Raw genomic sequence first — 19,404 nt, forward strand, 5'->3', positions numbered from 1 at the left:
CACTCAAAATGAGATTTTTACTAAGTAACTTAACACGTAATGAAACTTGCTTTATGCTTTTAGCAAGTCATGTTTGGTAGTGATTGAATTTGGTAACAAACGGACTGCAAACGAATAAACATTTCCTTTTTGAGGCGCTGCTTTAATTTAGAAAAAATGTCTGTTTATAATCTTCCGTGTGTTGTAATTTTACATTTTTTGGCATCCCCCCCCCTGGAAGTACTCACACTCTCACTCTATGCTGCTTTTGTATTACTCACAAGTAGATGGCTGCTTTAAAATATTTATTATATAGTATATCTCCACGGACGACACTTGGCGTTGATATTGTTTCTAAGTGCTGTGATAAAAGCATATAGAAGATATTCCCCGTTTTGTTTGTCTTCTCATCCGACCTTGGTCTGGTTTTGAAGGTAGTTCTTAGTTGTGGTACCTGACACTTCGCTGATTCTGCTCACGTCACGGATCCTGTGGACTTGTCAGTCAAGGAGGAAGGAAATTGACCGGAATTCAAATCGCATGCAGGAGGACAAACGTGGAAAGTGTCCCGCTAACGCACATTCTCAGCTTCTCAGTAGATACCAGTGATCGGAGATTTTGAATGCTAAAAAAATTAGTTAGTTTAAAAATATATATATATATCTATATAAATAACTAATTGCACTGTTGTAGCTTGAATACTAAAACAAACTGTTAAATATTTCATGTTCAGATAGATGAGTGTGCAGACATTATCCATTAAGCAGTCAAGTGAGGTTAGAGGTCACCACAGTAATCTATATTATCCTGAGAGGAAAACAGTCAGTGTCTGAGTGCTCGGTGTGTTCATCTCAGTTTGTTATTAAACCTCCCAAAACATTGTACATTTACAAAAACCTGATATTTGAGAATTTAATAAGGAACTGATTTTTTTCTGCCCTTTGTAGAGTGATAAATGGAAAGCAATGCTGTGACCAAAGACTGAGTTGCAACTTAATATAATTTTCATTGTTTCTTTTACTGAAGTATTAGTCATTTAGTCTAAATTGTCATGAAATCTATAAAGCTTTGTCAACACATCAAAATCCCAAGTTCAATGATGAAAAAGCAGAACATTTCCTTGCTGCACTCACAGATCTGTGCCATCTCCCTCGTTTGCAGGCCTTCAGCGAGACTGCCAGAGCTGTAAGATGTCGATGGTGTTGTTTGCCTCTGTGGTCCGAGTCGGGGACGGCCTGCCTCTCTCAGCATCCACTGATTATGAGCAGGACAAAGAGCTTCAGGAAACAAAGAGGCTCCTCAAAGGTCTCTCCAAGAAACTCGGCCAGTTTCCTGACCGCTGCACACTTAGGACTGGACCATACAACATCAAGTAGGTCTTTACTCTTAGCAAAAGATCCAGTTATTCTGCTCTGTTAAATGTTAAATAACTTTTGGTATTAACATGTTTCAAATGGGCCGTTTTGGTGTAAAAAAGGTCTGTTTGGCTTGAGTAAGATAATATCAGTTTAAAGGTGTAGGGTTAGTTTTTCCTTCGATTTTGACTAAAACCTCTTTTGGACAAGGGCCGAAATATTCGCGCATTTTTAAGCATCTGCATTCACTCAGTGTATCTTCAATTCCCGGTATAAAACCAAAATCTAGACAATGCATTTTTAATGACCCATGGGTGGTGAAATAGCCTGCTGTTGACAGTTTTACTGCTTTCTTTCTGACCCCTCTAACACACATGTGGTTAAAGAAAATACAGAAAAAGCGTTTAAATTTGAGCGATTTGACAGCTCGGGCTTCATTTGAGGTGTCAGACGGTTCCTGAAAGCTCTGCTTGTGCTTAGGGAATGGCTTTGAAACTCTCAAGCATTGTTTGTTAAAAGCTAATTAGTCTTATTACGACAGAGGACATGACCTTAGAGAACCTCACCGCCAACCATCAATGGGCCGGCTATACCTTTCAACAACCACAGAGTCTCCTTTTGATACGTCTCTTTAATCAGCGAGAGCTCGAAGCTTCTGAGGAGTGCGGACGTCTAAAGGCTGCTGAAGTTCAAAATGAAAGAGGCGGCGTTTAAAGTCACCGGTTAATCTGTCCTGTGATATTCCCGGTTCTTCAGTGGCCCTTGTCATGTCTGTAATATTTGTGTGTTGTGAAATAGGGCTGAACGATTATGGAAAATAATCTAATTGCGATTTTTTGCCCCAATATTGCGATTGCGATGCGATATGCGATTATTTTTTAAGGTCTTTGTCTTCTGTATTATTAAACAAAGACAAGCAATACATCATATAGTATGGCCAATACTATATTACATTAATTTTAAACTGTTCTTTCCTGGAAGACAGACCTCTGTTATGATGACATGAGGTGATGCATGAATTGATGACTGACATTTTTATTTAACTTCTTCAATCACAACAGTATATTTGAACATACACAATAGTTTATTTTTAGCTTACAAACATCTGAGCATAAAGTGCTGACAAGGAACCCTGGTGTAAACATTAAAATGAAAGTCAGTACAATGTGCAGATTGCAGAAATATACATAAAAAAAATCAGTGGCTTTACCACACTCAGTTTTTCGACATCTGTGAACTACTAGACTGTCATTCAATTAAAAAATAATATTAAATAAATAAAACTAATAAATAAAAAATACACACATCTTACTGATCTCTGCAGTCAGTAACATTACACATAAAGTGCAAACATAATAGCAATTGTATAAACACACACACAAACAGGCCTTTAAAATTTAAAGGCGTGAAATTGGACGGTCTAGCCTTCTGATTAGCGTCACCGCTGTCTCGGTGGAGTTTAATAAACTCGGCCGTCTGCTTCTTGCTATCTAAAATATAACCAGACACTGGTGTAAATTCTCGACTGTCTCATACTTCTGTTTAATAAGTTTTCTGTTTGACGTTTAGTCAGCTGTGTGAAAACCAAGGAGGAACCCACCCGGGGGATTAATAAAGTTTTATTTTATCTAATCTAATAACTTTAATCTCAGCCAAACCGATTTACTCACGAACAAACAAAACACTGAAAAAAGCCCAACAATAACATTTTTAGGTTGTCTAAGTGACTTATATATTACGTTTAACCCGAGCAGCGAAACTCCGCGGTGATCTGAAAATGATGTGCCGGGAGTTGTGCCGTTCTCGGCCGCACCAGTAACCCTCGAGGTCCCGGCTAGCTGTCGAGCTGGTGGGTAGCAGACGCCTCTGAAAACGTCGAAGCACTTTTGCAAATATGGGATATCTTGATAAACCGAGCAGATATTTGATGTTTACACAACTACTTTCTCGCCTGAAAATATTTTAAAAGTTTATTTTGTGACCCAGAAAGATTAGTATGAGTAATTTTAAAACTTAGTAGCGGCCGCCATTGTTGTAAACTGGAGTTTGGCTGGGCCGCGCTTATGAATTCTGGGATATGGTAGTAATTTGGACAGCCTTCGGCGCGTCGCTGTGACGTAATCGGTCTACAAATGCGGCCTCAGGAGGATGCAGCCCATGAATTTGGACATGTCCAGAGTATAATCGCAGCCTTTGCGGTTAGAAAATTGCACTTGATCATGTCGCGATATTATCGCAAATGCGATATATCGTTCAGCCCTATTGTGAAAGCTAGATGAAATTCCTTTTTCAGCAGATTTAATCCAGGAGGTTTTAGAACATCGGCTCGCTTGCTTAATGCCCCAAGTTTTACACAGTGATTTAGAGAATGCACATCACTGGAAGCAATTTAGGGACTAGTTTACTTCTGTAATATTTGAACATACTCGCACTGTAAGTCACAGTTATGAATCATCAGTTATATCGTGGGATTTAATCCAGTTTTATTTTAGCTGTTACCCACAGTGGAGTTATGATTTATTTTCTAATATTCGGTGAGGTTTTATAGGCACAGTCAGGCAGCTCCGAGACAGATATTGGTAAACGTATTTGTCCAGGGGTTTATTGTAAAGCACATTGCAACAGGTTCAATTCAGTGTTTATTATATATGCACCAGCAGCTTGTGAAACTAAAGGGCACAATAAAAATGAATCCATCAATTCAAATTGTGGGTAAGGGGCCCGCCTCCATCCCACCCTTAAACGTGAGTCATTTGCTTCAATTTCTGATGCGTATGTATGTGGCTACTCAGATCAGATTGACTCTCATTCCTCAGATATCGTCAACACCGCGAGTTTTTCTTTCCATGATAATCATCATATTAGTCTCAACTCTTTATTGACATTCAGGTTTCATATCCATTCAGATGCGCTCCGAGCTATTCTGGTAATGTGAACGTCTTTGTGTTTGGGGAATTTAATTTGCACTTAGTGTATCAATTAACACTGCAAGGCCAGCACATAGTTGTTTCTGCAGAGGTGGATTTGGATGCGAGCCATTGTGTTAAATTAACTGTGAAAGTGTGGCGTTGAAGCAGAGATGCGCTTAAATTGTGTTTGCTCTGTGTTTAGAGCTGCAACCTGCAGAAGTCAGAAATGCCTTTGTGTCCCTGGATATAGCTTTGTGTCCTAATTACAGATTCCCAGGGTTTCTGTCGAGAGGAAGAGTGGCGCGCTGCATTAGAGCAATAATATTTGTGTTTGTGTGTTTCAGTTTTACGAGCTCGCTGGGCGTTGGATACCTGATGGTATGCACTGCAAGTTATCCCAATGTTTTGGCCTTCTGCTTCCTGGATGAGCTACAGAAGGAGTTTATTGTCACCTATGACACCAAACGGATCGAGAGTGCCATGCGGCCCTACTCCTTCATCGAATTTGGTGAGTCCGTGGAACTGTGTGTTTCAGCCGAAACGACCATGTGGGAAATATGATGTCAGCTTTTCAAATTAAAACGGGTGCCATGTCTGATGGTACCTATCAGATCGGGCCTCACATATTACTCCCAATTACAACAACGAAAACCAATCTCACCAAAATGAAATGAGCTCGAGCTGTTATTGGTGTCAACCATCAAACAAAATTTGAAAATGATCATTTAAAAAACTTGGATGCGAGACAACTAACAAATAGACAAACAAACAAAACTGATTACATAGTCCCCCCCACCCTCCCCCCCACCGCGGGGAGAACAAACTTAAGTATGATCTTATCCACCGATGTTTGAGTTGCACAGAGACAAAATAGCAGTTTTAAGAAAAGCTGTCTGTATTCACATAAACTGTCAGCTCAGTTTGTTATGATCTTTAAATTTGGCCACTGCGCTGCAGGCTGCCAGCAGCTGTCCTACTTTCTGTCACAGCCATACCTGCAGGACGCAGGGGTGAGTCTACAGGGCAGCATGGAGCCTACTCAACTAGATTTACTTCAGAGCTTTGGTAACAGTATTTTACAGATGTAAATAAACATAAAGACATGAATAAACAATTTTAAATATAATTAATAGACTAAATTAGGTTTACATATAAAACATTGTTTTTGTGGACAGTAAAACTGAGACACTGGCCCAGCGTATGAAATAGCATTTTTGTTATGTAATATGTGATATGCAGTGTTTCTGTCTATTGTTGATCGAAAATGTTTTTGTTTATTCAGAAATCATTTTCCACTTCCACATTAACAGCATCTTGCTGTGTCACACAAAGGGTGCATTTGGTTCTGCCCGGCTTTGCTCTTTGTATTATTAATCAGCTCTTTGTTGTGCTGACTGTTATCCCTCAGACACCTTCATCCAGAAGACCAAACAGCGCTACAATAACCCTCGTTCCCTGTCCACCAAGATCAACCTGGCTGACATGCAGACAGAGATCAAGCTGCGACCGCCCTACCAGCTCTCCCCTGAGGACCTGCGGGCTATCAATGGATTCTCAGTGCACGCACCTTCAAAGTACAAGGGCATAGGTAGGACATAAGCTGCACACGTATGCGTGCAAAGTATGAGAGAGGCTTGTAATGAATTTATATACGTACAGCATTTAAAGATGCATTTATTCATGTGCATAAATATATATACAGGGTGTGCATGTACATTAAATTTAGATATTTAATCTTATTATTTGTATTAATTTTTCATTCTTAACATTGATGGTATTGACCACAAGACTGTGACATGATGTACATAGTTGCTTTTCCCTCAAAATGTTCCTGGAAAAGGAAAACAGGAAGTGCTACATGGCTTTAAAGACTTTCAAAGCAGACTCTGATGAAGACTTCAAGTTGATATGCGTTGCTCTGTTTTGCTTGCTCATTTCAACCTAAACAAAATGCCTCAGGAAGCATCTGTTTTTTTTATCCTTTATCGAGGTTTTTTGGACAAATCAGAAATATTAACCCCAGAGTTCAGAGCAAGTTTTATACCCCTGCCATTAGAGCTGGGCGAAATGAGATTTTTTCATATCACGATATTTTTTTTTCATTTCAGGCGATAACGATATCTATCACAATATAAGCCAAATAACTATATTTGTAAGATTTAAATGTGCCGTTGCTCACAAGTAAAATGTGAAATAATCAGCAGCTTGTTTTTATTTAAATATTTATTTCCCATAATAAGTTCAACAGGGTAGATGTACTTAAGGAACATGAGACTTTTTCAGATAAATAAAGGCAAATATTGCAAACTACACAAAAGGCAGCCGCTAAAGCGTTTAAGTTTCAAAATAGAACAAACGAAACAGACTAAATTGTCAATTCCACTTAGAAACAAAATATTAATTCTAAAAATAAATCTTAGTTTGTTTTACAGAAGAACAGACAAAACTGACTAACTTTTGTCAATATCAAATAAACTGAGAACTAAAAGGAAATTCTCAATCTCTCCTTGTTGTATAGCTGAGCTTTTCAAACAGTTTTAACAGTTACTTTAGTCTGACAAAAGCCGAATGACGAATTAGCGCTTCCAGTCAGAGACTGAGGCTACGTCCACACGTACACGGGTATTTTTGAAAACGGAGATTTTCCGTTTTCGTTTTAAAAAATAATCCCGTCCACACATAAAGGCAGAAATGAAGGAAAACGCTGCTATGAACATGCCAAAGCAGCAGGTGGCGCTAGATTCCTAACCGTGCAGAAATGTTGGCCAATCAGAAGTCTAGAAGCCTCGGTGGGAAAAAGTAAACAAAGCTGGGGCATAGAAGCAGAACCGAGTCATATGTGTGGAGGGACAGTAACTGTGTGTATATGTAAGCATTTAAACACTGCAGAGAGTAGAATTAACAGTAACAGTATTGTAGAAATTCATTTCACCGAAACAATAACGTGGCGCACAGTGTGACGCATGCACCAGTTTACTGTATTTCCAGACTTGCTTTCGGCACAATTTACAGTGCACGCTACTCTGTTTTTTGTCAGACTTGAAATAGCCGAAATACCTTCACACTACGGAACTTCTATGGCTCTTCCGTTCGACAATCTCTCCGGCGTTGGAACCATCATCTGTTTTCTCTTCGGTCACGCTCGGTTGATTTTTCTAGTCGGCACACTCATTTCCTCCATTACGCGCTGGCTGCTTCCCAAACAAACACACGTGCGGCTTGGCACTTGTGCTGTACGTAACAAGTCACGCGACGTGACGCTGCGGCTGTGATTGGTTCGGCTCTGCGCTACCTAATTTGGATTGGCTGACCTTTTTTTTTTTTTTTTTTTTAAGAGGACAAGAGCGGCGAGGTCTATCGCGATAGCTTAATTTCTCTATCGAGTAAAAGTTATATCGCGATACATATCGTTATCGTTCTATCGCCCAGCTCTACCTGCCATGGACGCACGTTTTTCTGTGATAAACACATTTCCCTGGACCCAGGGCCTCTCCACAGGATCCTAGTCCCTTTTGCTTTTTGAGCTGTTTGTTCACGCCTCTTTTGCTTTTATTAAAATGTATTAATATGCAGTTCAGAACCAAAATGATTCCTCATCGCCGTATTTTCCTGTATCTTCAGTGGATTAACAAAGACATTTCTTAATTACAAAGTCTCATTTAAGCCCTAAATATTGAAATATTTATTGAAAGAAAAAAACAAAACATCCGCAGCTGCTTAAATTTGAAATGGTTACTTTCTGGTGGATTATAAAGGGCAGAGAGAGACTGTGTGATGAGATAGTCATTTTCAAAATGAATCCATTCCGCTGTTGCTTCGTCGTAGCTCAGACCCCGTGCTCTTTACATCGTCCACAAAAACAACCCCTTTTCCCCACTGTCACACCTCAGTTGCCCCAAGCTAAGCGATGCCACCTCGGGTCACTTGTAGCTGTTGTGTTTCCCCCTGACATCCGAGAGAGCAGCTCTCCACGCTCTGCTCACTCTCCGCGGACCTTCCCAGTGTCTTGTTTTTCTGAGAACATAAATAATTTTATCCTGAGGGATGAAGTATGCTAATCTGATAATAGTGACACATTAATTCTTTTACTCTACAAGAATGTTTTGAAAGTGAGATTTGAGAACAGCACATTCTTGGCTTATCTTTGCCATTCAGGGATTTATTCCCTTTGTCCTGCACATAATAGCTTTTATATGTGTGTATATATATATATAAATGAAATTTTGTCAAATCTAGTTGCTTTGTTGTTCTTCGGAAAGCAGATTTATCCGAGACCTGCGTCCTTGTTCTCTTACAGCTCCCACGCAGATGCTGGAGCCGGTGACTCTCCCGGGAATCGTATCCTGTGTGCTGAGCATCCTCTGTGGGGGGCTGAACCTGCTGCGAGGGGTCCACGCTATAGAGAGCATACTGCAGGTGAGGGCATTCTAGAAACGACTCTCAGATTCAGTTTCTCTTAAAGGGAAATGAATGCTCAATGCAAGGCTGGTTCTAGTTTGATACTTTTAGCTGTCAGTTTTATTTGTAGCAAGAAACTTAAGAGGACGAATGAATTCCCGAGGGCTGGGAATGTAGGTCCGTCACAGAAAAGCAATCAGGTAGTCAGGAAACGCAGACTTTAAAGGTGGTGGGATTTATTCTAAAGAGAAAATGATGGCAAAGACTTCACTGTAAACATCATCCCAGTTTACTAATTATCTGCCTGCCTCAACTTTGACGTCATGAGCCACTAATATCTCCTGACTAACATAAACTTATGACTGATTATGGTCTGTCTGGGCTCACGTCACTACCACATGCCTGCCATTGTGTCCCTTGATAGAGCACCTGTCACATCACACTCTATGAACTAGATTAGATCACAGTACATGAAATGCATGAATAAAGATACCTCAACATGTTCTTGTCATATTGGTTTCTTTTTTTGTCCCTACATAAATGACTAGCGCTTCAAAAAACAACAAAAAAACCCAAGCATTTTCTCTGTGTCTGCAGAATGATGATGAAGACTTTAATTACGTGATTGCCTTCTTCCTCGGCACAGCGGCCTGTCTGTATCAGGTAAGTGATAGTCTGCGGTAAGGGGAGCCCATCACTGGCTGACTAACAGCCCTGCACTTTATAGCTCAGCAGCTTGTCAGCTACACATTAGCAAAAGCTCAGTGCCTTTCGGTCCAGTACCTTCTCTAAAAGATTTTGCTCAGCTTTTTTTGTGCAGCTCCTGATACTAAATGGATCACCGCAGACTGGTAGACACAGTGATGGGCACAGAGACATCAAATGGGATTTCTTATGAAAAACATCCCCGCCGGTCATGTGGTCTGCGCATCGTTCACGCTCTCTGTCTTTCTCTTTTCAGTGCTACCTGTTTGCCTACTTCTCAGTCTGGAGGAACAGCAAGTCCTTCCTGGCCTTTGCACTCATCTGTCTTTCCAACATGTATTTGTACGAATTGAGGAACATCTGGCAGATCCTCTTTCACGTGGCGGTGGGCGCCTTCATGACCCTGCAGATCAGACTGAGGCAACCGCTCGGCAAAGCACCGGACTACAATGTCTGACAAAAAAGATCTGAAACTCAAAGGATAAATGGACCTGTAGTCTGAAAATACTGGAAACAAAATAGAGACAAAAAACAAAAAACCAAGCATCTCGATTCAGTGAGAAAAGCCAAAAGCGATCTCGCAGCAGCGCGGTAGCCCTGTTCAATAAACCCCAGCAGCTGTGAACAGATCTCAGTTTGGACTCTGCTGCAGCTTGAATCATTTATGGACCTTACTGGGAAGCCACTGCCCGATAACAATTTTCGACTTCCTTTCAGTGCATCCATCCCACCTGCAGGACGGATGCAGTTTTGCTCCCTCTGCAAGCACCAAGTATTGAAAGCGACGCCACTCGCTGCCAAATGCATCGGCTAAACAATCACATGAACTTCAGTTACTTGTTCAGTTATTTTTCATCTTCTATGTAAACCCACTGGTTCTCCATCAGGTGCACGACTGGTTTCAGTCATGGTTTAAAACTATGCAACGCTGCCTTCTGCACGTGTGTGTCCTCGTATCTTATTTCGTAAGTGTTTGTCATCGTTTAGACCATTCTGCGTATTTATTTACCGATTGATTTCTCTGACGAAGAATTCTCCAGATTTTATGAATTTTGCTTGGTGATCGCTCCACTTTTATGTACACTTGTGTCTTTTTTTAGTCGCAAAGTAGCTCCTGTTTCAGCCGACGCAAACAGGCTGTTTGCATTCGTACCCTACTTCCTCGCCTACACAGCCTCAAGCATATGCCAGTGTCAAGTGACTGTGTTAATAAACAGGTCTGTGTTGGCAGCGGTATAGATGCATAGCTGCGTTGTCAAAGCCAGAGGCGGCCTGTATCATCTGAACAGCCTCTGGCCTGTTTTTTTTTTTATTTTCCCCCTCCCACCGAGCCCCTCAGTTCAGACTTGGCTGCCATTTCTAAAAACAAAAACAAGAAGGAAAAAAACAAAAACTCATCTTTCACATTTAGCCTGTATCAAGGATATTGGCAGTGTTCACATTTAACACGATTATGACACAAAGATGCCATATTTATCGTCATCGGGGATTTATGGAGTGATTTCCCGGCGTTCCTGCATCATCCCAACAACTAACAGCAAACAAAACGAGAAGGGGAGAAAATTGAGTTGTGTTTTTCTTTTTTCTCTCCATGAGCAGTTTCAGTTGTGCCGAGGCTGTCATGACGTTTTTCTTTTTTAATTTACATTTTTTATTTATTTTGGATGATCCCTGTCTCACAGGAAGAAGTGAAAAATGAATCAGAGCATAGACGCGTACGCAGCTTTGCTTTCACGTCCATCTGGCATCTGCACTATTGTTCTGTCCAGAGACTGCTGTAACACTTCATTCTCATGTGATTCATCATCTGAATGTTCTCTGCTTTCCAGCATCGGGTGCCACACCTACATGACCTAATAGCTCCTTTTTTTTTTTTTACCCTACGGCTCAGACTTGATTGGAACTGAAATGTGATTCACAAACTTCTAGATTGTTCAAATGTTTTCCACAGCAGTAAACGTGTTGTGTGGGTGTGTGCTGTAAAATAGGAAACTTGAAAGTCAAAGATTTAAGTAATCCAAGTGTGGAACATGAATGTGATCATTTACAGGTCTTTAAATGGAATTTTCTAATCTAAACTTTGAATTTATTTGACACTAGAGACCTGTTATGATTAGAATACAAAATCTTGTTAAATGTTAAAGTTATGAAATGTGGAAAACATTGATTTGATTTGATGGGGTAAATGTGTTGGAACGCTAGTTTTAAGCCAGTCTTAGTAGCTCCATATTGGCCATTTTTGTGTGTGTTGCACGTGCACATCATGATGTGATCTGGTCCTCAATTTGAAACATGAGCAAAGCTGTGGAACACCGAACATTAAAAAACATTTCCATTACAATGATATCTTTTTTTTTTATCATAGCACTGTCAGTTTCATACCAAATTCAGGGATATCTGGTACATGTTGCAGTAATTGTGAAGACAAAAATCACTTTTGTTTTAAAACAAAAAAGCAGGGATGCTTCTCCTGAGCAGGAAGTGCTCCCATTTTCACAGATATGTGCTGCCTGACCTGCACAAATTTGAACTTGAATGTCAGCGTGGTGACGATGTGATTGTAGCAACGCTCACATAGTTAGAGGCCAACAGGTTGGCTGTTCAGAAAGGTCACATTCATTAAGTCTGGAGATTTTGTTTGCACTAACATGGGTTTGAATTCCCGGAGAAAAGCAGAGGAAACACTGTTGTTCCTGCAGCTGCTGCATTACAGTCGACGACGATTCTTATTTTATCCGAGCGTGCTCAGTTTAAATTGGGAGGCTTCAGTTTTGATTACAGTCTGGCACTGCTATGTAAATGCACAGCAGGAGTGACCAAGATCTTAACTGATTCCTGTTGGAGATAATAGCCACTGATTTGACTTATAAATACAGATATTAATACCATGACGGATAATGTAACGGGCAGAGCGTTAATCAGGAGATTAGCATTTTTCCTCCTTGTCCTCCGTCATATAAACAATAATCAGTAATAACAAAAAAGAAGACAAAGGACCTCATGCGTAAAGCCTGTCATGCAGTGCTCCTGCCATCTGTTGGTGAGCTACGTGAACATGTAAAATGACTCCCAGGATAGAGTGCAGTTAAAACAGAGGAGACACCTGAGCTTTCCACACATTTAAACAAACCTTTTGTTTATAGATTTTGGCTTTGTGCTGCTGAAAGAGGAAAAAGTCTTCCTCAGCCTGTGATATTTTGGACAATGCACCTTTCCAAGCTACAGCGTGTCCACATACATTTGGTCACTTTTGTTTCTTATTTAAGTCCGTAGCTTTGGTATTGTGTGCCAAAACGACAGCTTGCACAAAGTAAACACCAGCATCAATCTAGATCCATAAGAGACCTGACAGCACAGCAGAACATGAACAAGAATCAGATCTCAGGGTACCTGTGAAACCTCTCAGCAGTTTATTTTACTATAAAAAAACAGCATAATGTTTAGCATGGCAACAAAAACAATCCACAGTTTTGTCTCTGAAGCCATTTGTGTCACAGACACGGCCACCTCGTGTCAAATAAAAAGCGAATGAGAATGCTGTACTTTGTAAAGATGGATCCACTCAGGCACCTTGTAGTCACGCCCCTCATCTCTGGTCTGTGCCTCTCCAAGCCCCTCGTGTTCCCTAATGGCACATTCATGCACAGTGAACAGTAGAAAGAGGGGGGTGACGTGGGTGTAGAATGGCAGTGCATCCAATTGGAATCATATGGAATGACACCTATAGGTATTAGCCGGGGTGTGTGAAGATAATGGTTGCAGCAGTACAGTACATTAACAAAGATTTAAAAAAAAAAACGCCAGAGAAGACCAGTGCAGGTTTTTCCCCTTCATTCCACAGGCTCAGAATCATAGTGCCATTTACTCTTTAAAAAGGAATGAAATTCAAAGGATAAGGCTAGTGCTAATATTTTTGGGTCAACAAAGTCCCATGAAACGACCAAATTTCCACCTAAATTCTGATGTTGTTCAAAAGCAACGATTAGTGAGGCAATTATTCCATATAATCATCATGGGCACTTACTGAGCGCGTCAAGTCTGAATTAAAATAAATTAATAGAGTGAAACAAGTCTAACTTGTTAATAAATTGTTTCATTTGCATGTGTTACTCAATACATACTGAAAGATTAAATATTAGTCCTAAGTAACTGATTCTCTCCTCTTTAAACAATATTTTTTTAAATCTTTTAATAAGTTGGACTATTGCTGGGACTGCCAACAATATCTGACTCCCGCTTAAACATTTATAGTTTCCGTAAACTGAAAATCCGCCCACTGAGTGGTAGAAGAGCTCTGATTGGCCGGAATTTGACAACACATTTCTGTGAGTTTAAATAATCTTTTCAAGTTCAACTATCAATTTATTAATATTTTTTTAATGGAAAGTGTCCAAATTAATTATTTTCTGACAGCAGTTTAAAATTAATACATTTATTAACCTCCTAGGAGCTGGCGTCCACCTATGTGGACATCACATTTTGGGTTATTTAGACCAAAATACTGAATTTTGGGCCTGATATCCACTTACGAGGACATTACACTGTCACTGTTCTATCAAAATTTTAAATGAATATCCTCCTATGTGGCTCTCATTTTTCTTAAAAACAAAAATAAGGCAAAAAAAAAATTAATGTAAAAAATTAAAGTAATTCTTTGTTTTTACATCCATCGGGCCCCAATATGTCCAAATATCAAAGAGAAATTAAAAATGCATGCGGTGGAAGAGTTTGGGTCTTAGGAGGTTAATATGCAGGATTTAAATAGAACCTGAGGCTAGTTATTCAGATAGAAGTCCATAGACTGCAGTTCATTTTGAGTCCACTTAATACATACAACATCGTAGTGAAGTAAATACTGATCTGCATAGCATACCAAATAAGTTTTAAATAACTTCACGCACAAATTCAGTTTGTTTTCACAAGATGCAAGTGGAGAGAATATTGCAGGCATTACTTAAAATGTTAATTTTGCTCTTTTCATGAGATCAGTTGACAGTTATAATAATATGACTCTATATAAAATATGGACATAGCTTCACAGGTCTGAAAATAGAAGCCAATGCAGTTTAGGTGCCTTAAACATGCTTTTCATGGCCAGCAGGGGGCGACTCCTCTGATTACAAAAACAAGTTTGATTTTACTGGAAGAAGAAATCTGGAAGGACACTTACTAGGCTCCAGTTATCTATGACCTCTGTAAGCGTTTTCCTAATTAGTTCGTCTTGATTGCTAGCTTCAAGTGTCTAAATACAGCACGATATTGACTACTGACAGTCAAATAAGAGAACAAAGCAGAGCATGATCTTCCTTGCGATTGATAACCAGATGAGCGTGCGGTGTTTCTAAGTGAGATCCACCCCCAGTGGCCTCTAAACTGTTAGCTCAAGGCTTAACAATACTTCACAAACCAATGGGTGACGTCATGCATGCCTACATCCATCTTTTATATACAGTTTTCTAGCCTTATCCTTTAAACTTGGTTCTGAAGTTTTCTGGATTCAGTATTCTCAGGTGAAAACATTTTTCTGTCCATTTACGTTTTCCTGTGACAAAACAAACCAAACCAGGTGAAGTATTTGGTAATATCATCATTAAAAATCACTTGAGTCCATGAGCCAGCCAGGTCAGTTTGTCTGATGACACGCTGAATAAAGATGTAATACTGAAGAGAACTGCTCTGTTAAGGAAAGAAAACAGCAGATAATTGGGCACATGTCCACATGTGCTTATCTGTCCCTGTCCACAGGATGAGCATCATCACCGTCGTCAGTACAGAGTCCATGTTAAAGGCCTCATCGGAGATCATCGGACATTCATTGGGTCGTACCATCTGATTGAGCAAGCGAGTGGGGAGCTGTGGGAGCAGAGCACAACAAGGTGGACGGCTGAAAGCACTGGAGTGCAAAAAGAAATGGCTTTTGAGCACCAAGGCTGATGCATTTCCATCCTCTAGTCCGTCATTCAATGTACCGCCTTGCTCGGTTTTAAGACTTGCTTTTCGCTGTGAGAAAAGGGCAAGAAAAGAGGCTATTTGGGGGGAGCTGAAGCTAAACGGAACATCAGCTGTGATGCAGTGCTAACATCAGGCAACACCAGTGAGGACGTCTGAAATCCCAACATGAATTATACAGTATGTATATCTGAATATGTATAATATATATATTCATGTACAAAATATAGAATCTTAATATATCTCATAGGGTTTGTGTTTCGAAGTTAAAATAGAAAATGTTAAAGATTAGAAAAAGCTCTTTACTGACATCCTCTTTGTTTTATGTGTTTGTGAATATGAATATATATATATATATATATATATATATATATATATATATATATATATATATATATATATATATATTATGCTGTTGATACTACTGAGGTTGTGATATTGCACATCTGGCGGGAAGCTTTCTGTAAACACTGTGCAGCGTTTTCTTTCTGTTATAAAAGGAAATTCATATAATCTCAGGAAACCCGGTTACCTGTAGGACACACTCTTCAGCAATAAAGACTATCTCCTCCATGAATCTGTTAGTTACCGATGTGATTAGATAATGACACAAGGACGGATAGTGCTGCAGTGCTGGCTTAGTGTCCATACTTGAGAGATTCATACCTGCATCACAACATGGACCAAAGGTATTACAAACCATACGTGAAATTCTGTACATACACATAAAACTGTCTGTGTTTTACATGTACATACTGTATATACTTCAGCAGGAGCAAGGCAGAGCGAAAGAGAAGAGGTAATGCAGCTTATGTCCTCCCGCAGGTGTGTCCAAAAACCCATCGGAAAATTACGGCTGATTGAAGCAAATCAAATTTCTTATTGACCATTTTTCCTTCAGGACCCAGACTCGCACAGCTGACCAATAATCTGTCTTTATGCTCTGACTGGACATCTTTGGTCTCATCGGCTGACTCGTAGCGAGGCTTCTCCGACTCATCGGCTCCCCCACAGGCTGGGCGTTGGGATGAACATTTTCCTCATCCTTTATGGCCTCAGGTTTGAGATGGGTTCAGTGCTGTGAGAAAAGTTCAATCTCAGTCCACCCTAAGCCTGCTTTGTATGTCGTAAGGCGTGTAACCCCCTATGTGTCTGTCACTTAGTGTGGGTTAACTGCTGGAAGGTCCACTGGTGAGGAAGTAGGTCATCATCTCTCCTTTGCCCTTGACTGTGACCACTCCTCTGTATTCCAGTGTGTAGTTATAAGAGCTCAGTACCTGGTGCAATTCTGGGGTCACCTGAAGGCAGATGGAGAATGGAATATTTAATTCCCTGGTCAGCATTTTTGAGATTTATCATTATTTTGCTAATAACTCCTAGTGACCAATGATTTGACAGCTTGAAAGTCAAACATGCTGTGTCATTGATTAAGATGGAGTTTAATGGAACCATAATTTCTAGAAAGAATAACTTTCAGTCAAGTTGAACCCAGTTTAATTTGACTACAGTGCTGTCTTAAACTCTTTATATTTTGCTACGAAAATTGGAAATAATCAATAATGTTGAGATCAGGAATCTGGGGAGACCAATCCATGTCTCAATATCAAACGTGCCCAAGGATAATATTTTACCTTGATTCTTAGCTGTTTTTTAATGCTTAAACAATTCATAGCTCAGTGTTATGTACTCAACAGAGAAAACTTTCTCTGGTCAGATACAAGGACTCATCTGAAAATGAGTGAAAAATTAGCCAATGTCCAACGATAAATGTTGAAAGACCTTCAGAAAGCTTGGAAAATTACGAAACATGCAAGAAAGTCTGGCTCCTTGGGAGTGCAAGAGCAGCTGGCCCTCCGCCGATTACCAAGACTACTTGGAGTACATCTAGAAGATGCGAAATGTAGCTACCGTCACTGAAACTGATGATCACCATGGCAGCAGTGATACCTGAAGCCTTGGAAACTGCGAATCAAAGACTCACATCCTTGGCCAGCCACTTGAAGAGGTATACCAGAGAGCTAGAAGGCAGGAGAATAAACCAGTTGTACTCCACTGAACCATTCAAGGGAGAAGGACACAACCCATAACGGCAATGCTCAGTGGCTAGTGGCTCTAAGAGCAGACCACAGCATCCTTCCCGAACAGGATCCAGGATCCATGGCAGCGACAGACATCCAAGAAAAGGTCCAGTAAGAAGCACCAGGCTCTAACATGATTCATGCCTACTGGCTGAAGAAGGTGACTGCACTGATGAAGCAGTCCTAGATGACACAACAAACATCCATGAGTACATCAGGGAGATGGCCACAACTGACTGCTTAGTGAATACCTCAGGAAGCAGAAATATGAGAAAGAAGAGGAGCAAGAAGAAAAAACATCATGGAAGGACAACCCCCTGCACGGTATGTACCATCGGCAGATAGAGGAAGTGGCTTATATCAAGCAATCCTACCAGTGGCCGGACAAAGCTGGACTATCTTTCATTCTGGAGGCTCTAATCATGGTAGCATAGGAACAAACTCTGATCCATAGAGGCTGGGGTCTACCACACCAGGCAAGACCCCAGGTGCAGGCTGTGTAATAATGCCCCTGAGACAATCCAGCACATAGCAGCAGGTTGCAAGGTGCTAGCAGGCAGGGCATACATGGAACGCCATAACCAAGTGATCGACAAAGTATACAGGAACATCTGTATGGACTGGAAGTCCCAGGGTCAAAATGGGAGACGCCCTCTAGGGTGGTCGAGAATGACCGAGCTAAGATCCTGTGGGACTTCCAGATACTGGTGATGGATAACCAACCGGACATAGTAGTGGTGGACAAGCAGACAAAGGCGGCTGTAGTGATAGATGTAGCTATACAGAATGACAGCAATATCATGAAGAAGGAACACAAGAAGCTGGAGAAGGGCTCAAGAAGATGTGGAGGGTGAGGGTAACAGTGGTCCCAGTGGTAATCGGAGCACTTGGTGCAGTGACTCCCAAGTTAGGCGTCCAGCAGATCCCAGGAACAACATCAGAGATCTCTGTCCAGAAAAGCGCAGCAAAGATACTGTGCTGGACCCTCTAGCTCCCAGGCCTCTGGTAGAGGACTCGCGCTTGAAGGATAAAGTCCGCCCACAGGGGCGAGAGGGGAATTATATAGTTTATGCACACGTCTTGTGATCTGTAAATCACCAATGGAGTGTCTAATCAGTTCTCTGTGTTGTTCTTCCTGAATTAGTGGTAATAAACACATCTGATGCCATAGTTCTGTCAATAACATTTTGTATTAACTCCTTATGCCTTTTCCCCTGATTTATAGTCATTGGCTCGATGAGTTTGGCTACCTCCACTGGGAAATATTCTATTATTAGAGTTTTAATACAAGTTTCCAACAAAAACAACTGCAGAAGTTACAGAAAGTTACAAAAATGAAACTCATAACTTTACTAATAAAATGCTGCTTGGAGCCATTTGGTGTTCATTAGGAAGCAGCAGCTCATATTTTCTCTTTTGTCACTTTTTCCTGCAAAAAGGTGGACTGTAAAGAGATCGGATGAAATTAAAGAATTCAATCTGTGTTCATATTAGCTTTGAATTATTAAGCTTTAATGATTGAATATCTGATAAAGCAAAACCAGTAGGGCCATTTTTAACGATCATTCTTCATTACCTTGAATACACTCCTTTTTTCCTCCCTTCAGTCGACAGATAAGTGTGGTTTTACAGAGCTTATGCACACTGGATGAATTTCAAATTTTTCACCAAAATAGACTGAAGGAGGTGGGAGGGAAGGAGTTCAGAATAATTTACTGATGGAATGCAAATTTTATAGTTGATTTTAAATAACTTACTGATTATCTGAGTACACAAAATCATCAGTGTGAATTTAAATGACGGGACATATAAAATTGTTACCTGGATTCTCTCTGGTACACCTGTGCTGTCCATGCGACTCGCCACATTTACAGTGTTCCCCCAGATGTCGTACTGAGGTTTCCTGGCCCCGATCACCCCAGCCACCACCGGGCCAATGTTAAGACCTAGGAAAAGAAATAAATATAGAATAATTAAAACTGCCAAACAGAGGTGCAGGTTAAAAGATATGATGTATATATCCTACAAAAT

The 19,404-nt window shown here is 40.4% G+C and overlaps 2 protein-coding genes across 3 annotated transcripts in view; one reads left to right on the forward strand and one right to left on the reverse strand.

Moving 5' to 3' along the window:
• The first annotated feature begins 946 nt into the window (after nucleotides 1–946).
• Nucleotides 947–11,687, forward strand: LOC146556139 (vesicle-trafficking protein SEC22a-like). Its single transcript, XM_085249535.1, has 6 exons — nucleotides 947–1,351; nucleotides 4,588–4,751; nucleotides 5,652–5,831; nucleotides 8,541–8,659; nucleotides 9,239–9,304; nucleotides 9,603–11,687. Exons 1-6 carry the CDS (start codon nucleotides 1,170–1,172, stop codon nucleotides 9,801–9,803), a joined length of 912 nt encoding a protein of 303 aa, XP_085105661.1. The 5' UTR covers nucleotides 947–1,169; the 3' UTR covers nucleotides 9,804–11,687.
• Nucleotides 11,688–15,710: 4,023 nt separating this feature from the next.
• Nucleotides 15,711–19,404, reverse strand: part of LOC146556140 (adenylate cyclase type 5-like) — a 30,747-nt gene continuing 27,053 nt past the window's right edge. For both annotated transcript variants that reach the window (XM_085249729.1, XM_085249728.1), the window contains exons 16-17: nucleotides 19,195–19,319; nucleotides 15,711–16,593 (exon numbers count right to left, since the gene is read on the reverse strand). In XM_085249729.1, the coding sequence (XP_085105855.1) occupies nucleotides 16,465–16,593; nucleotides 19,195–19,319 (254 nt within the window). In that variant the 3' untranslated portion in view covers nucleotides 15,711–16,464. The remainder of the gene's footprint in view (nucleotides 16,594–19,194; nucleotides 19,320–19,404) is intronic.

Source organism: Mchenga conophoros, linkage group LG16 (genome assembly GCF_057382185.1).
Source record: "Mchenga conophoros isolate Kocher_MC1m ecotype Shallow Benthic linkage group LG16, M_conophoros_male_GT1.1, whole genome shotgun sequence".
In the NCBI taxonomy this organism is placed as follows: Eukaryota; Metazoa; Chordata; class Actinopteri; order Cichliformes; family Cichlidae; genus Mchenga; species Mchenga conophoros.

Bases quoted from the DNA above. Each gene is read 5' to 3' on its own strand.
- LOC146556139 (XM_085249535.1), top strand. From the start codon at position 1,170: ATGTCGATGGTGTTGTTTGCCTCTGTGGTCCGAGTCGGGGACGGCCTG. The intron at 8,660-9,238 runs GTGAGGGCATTC...CTGTGTCTGCAG, and splicing joins CTATAGAGAGCATACTGCAG to AATGATGATGAAGACTTTAA. The intron at 9,305-9,602 runs GTAAGTGATAGT...TTCTCTTTTCAG, and splicing joins CAGCGGCCTGTCTGTATCAG to TGCTACCTGTTTGCCTACTT.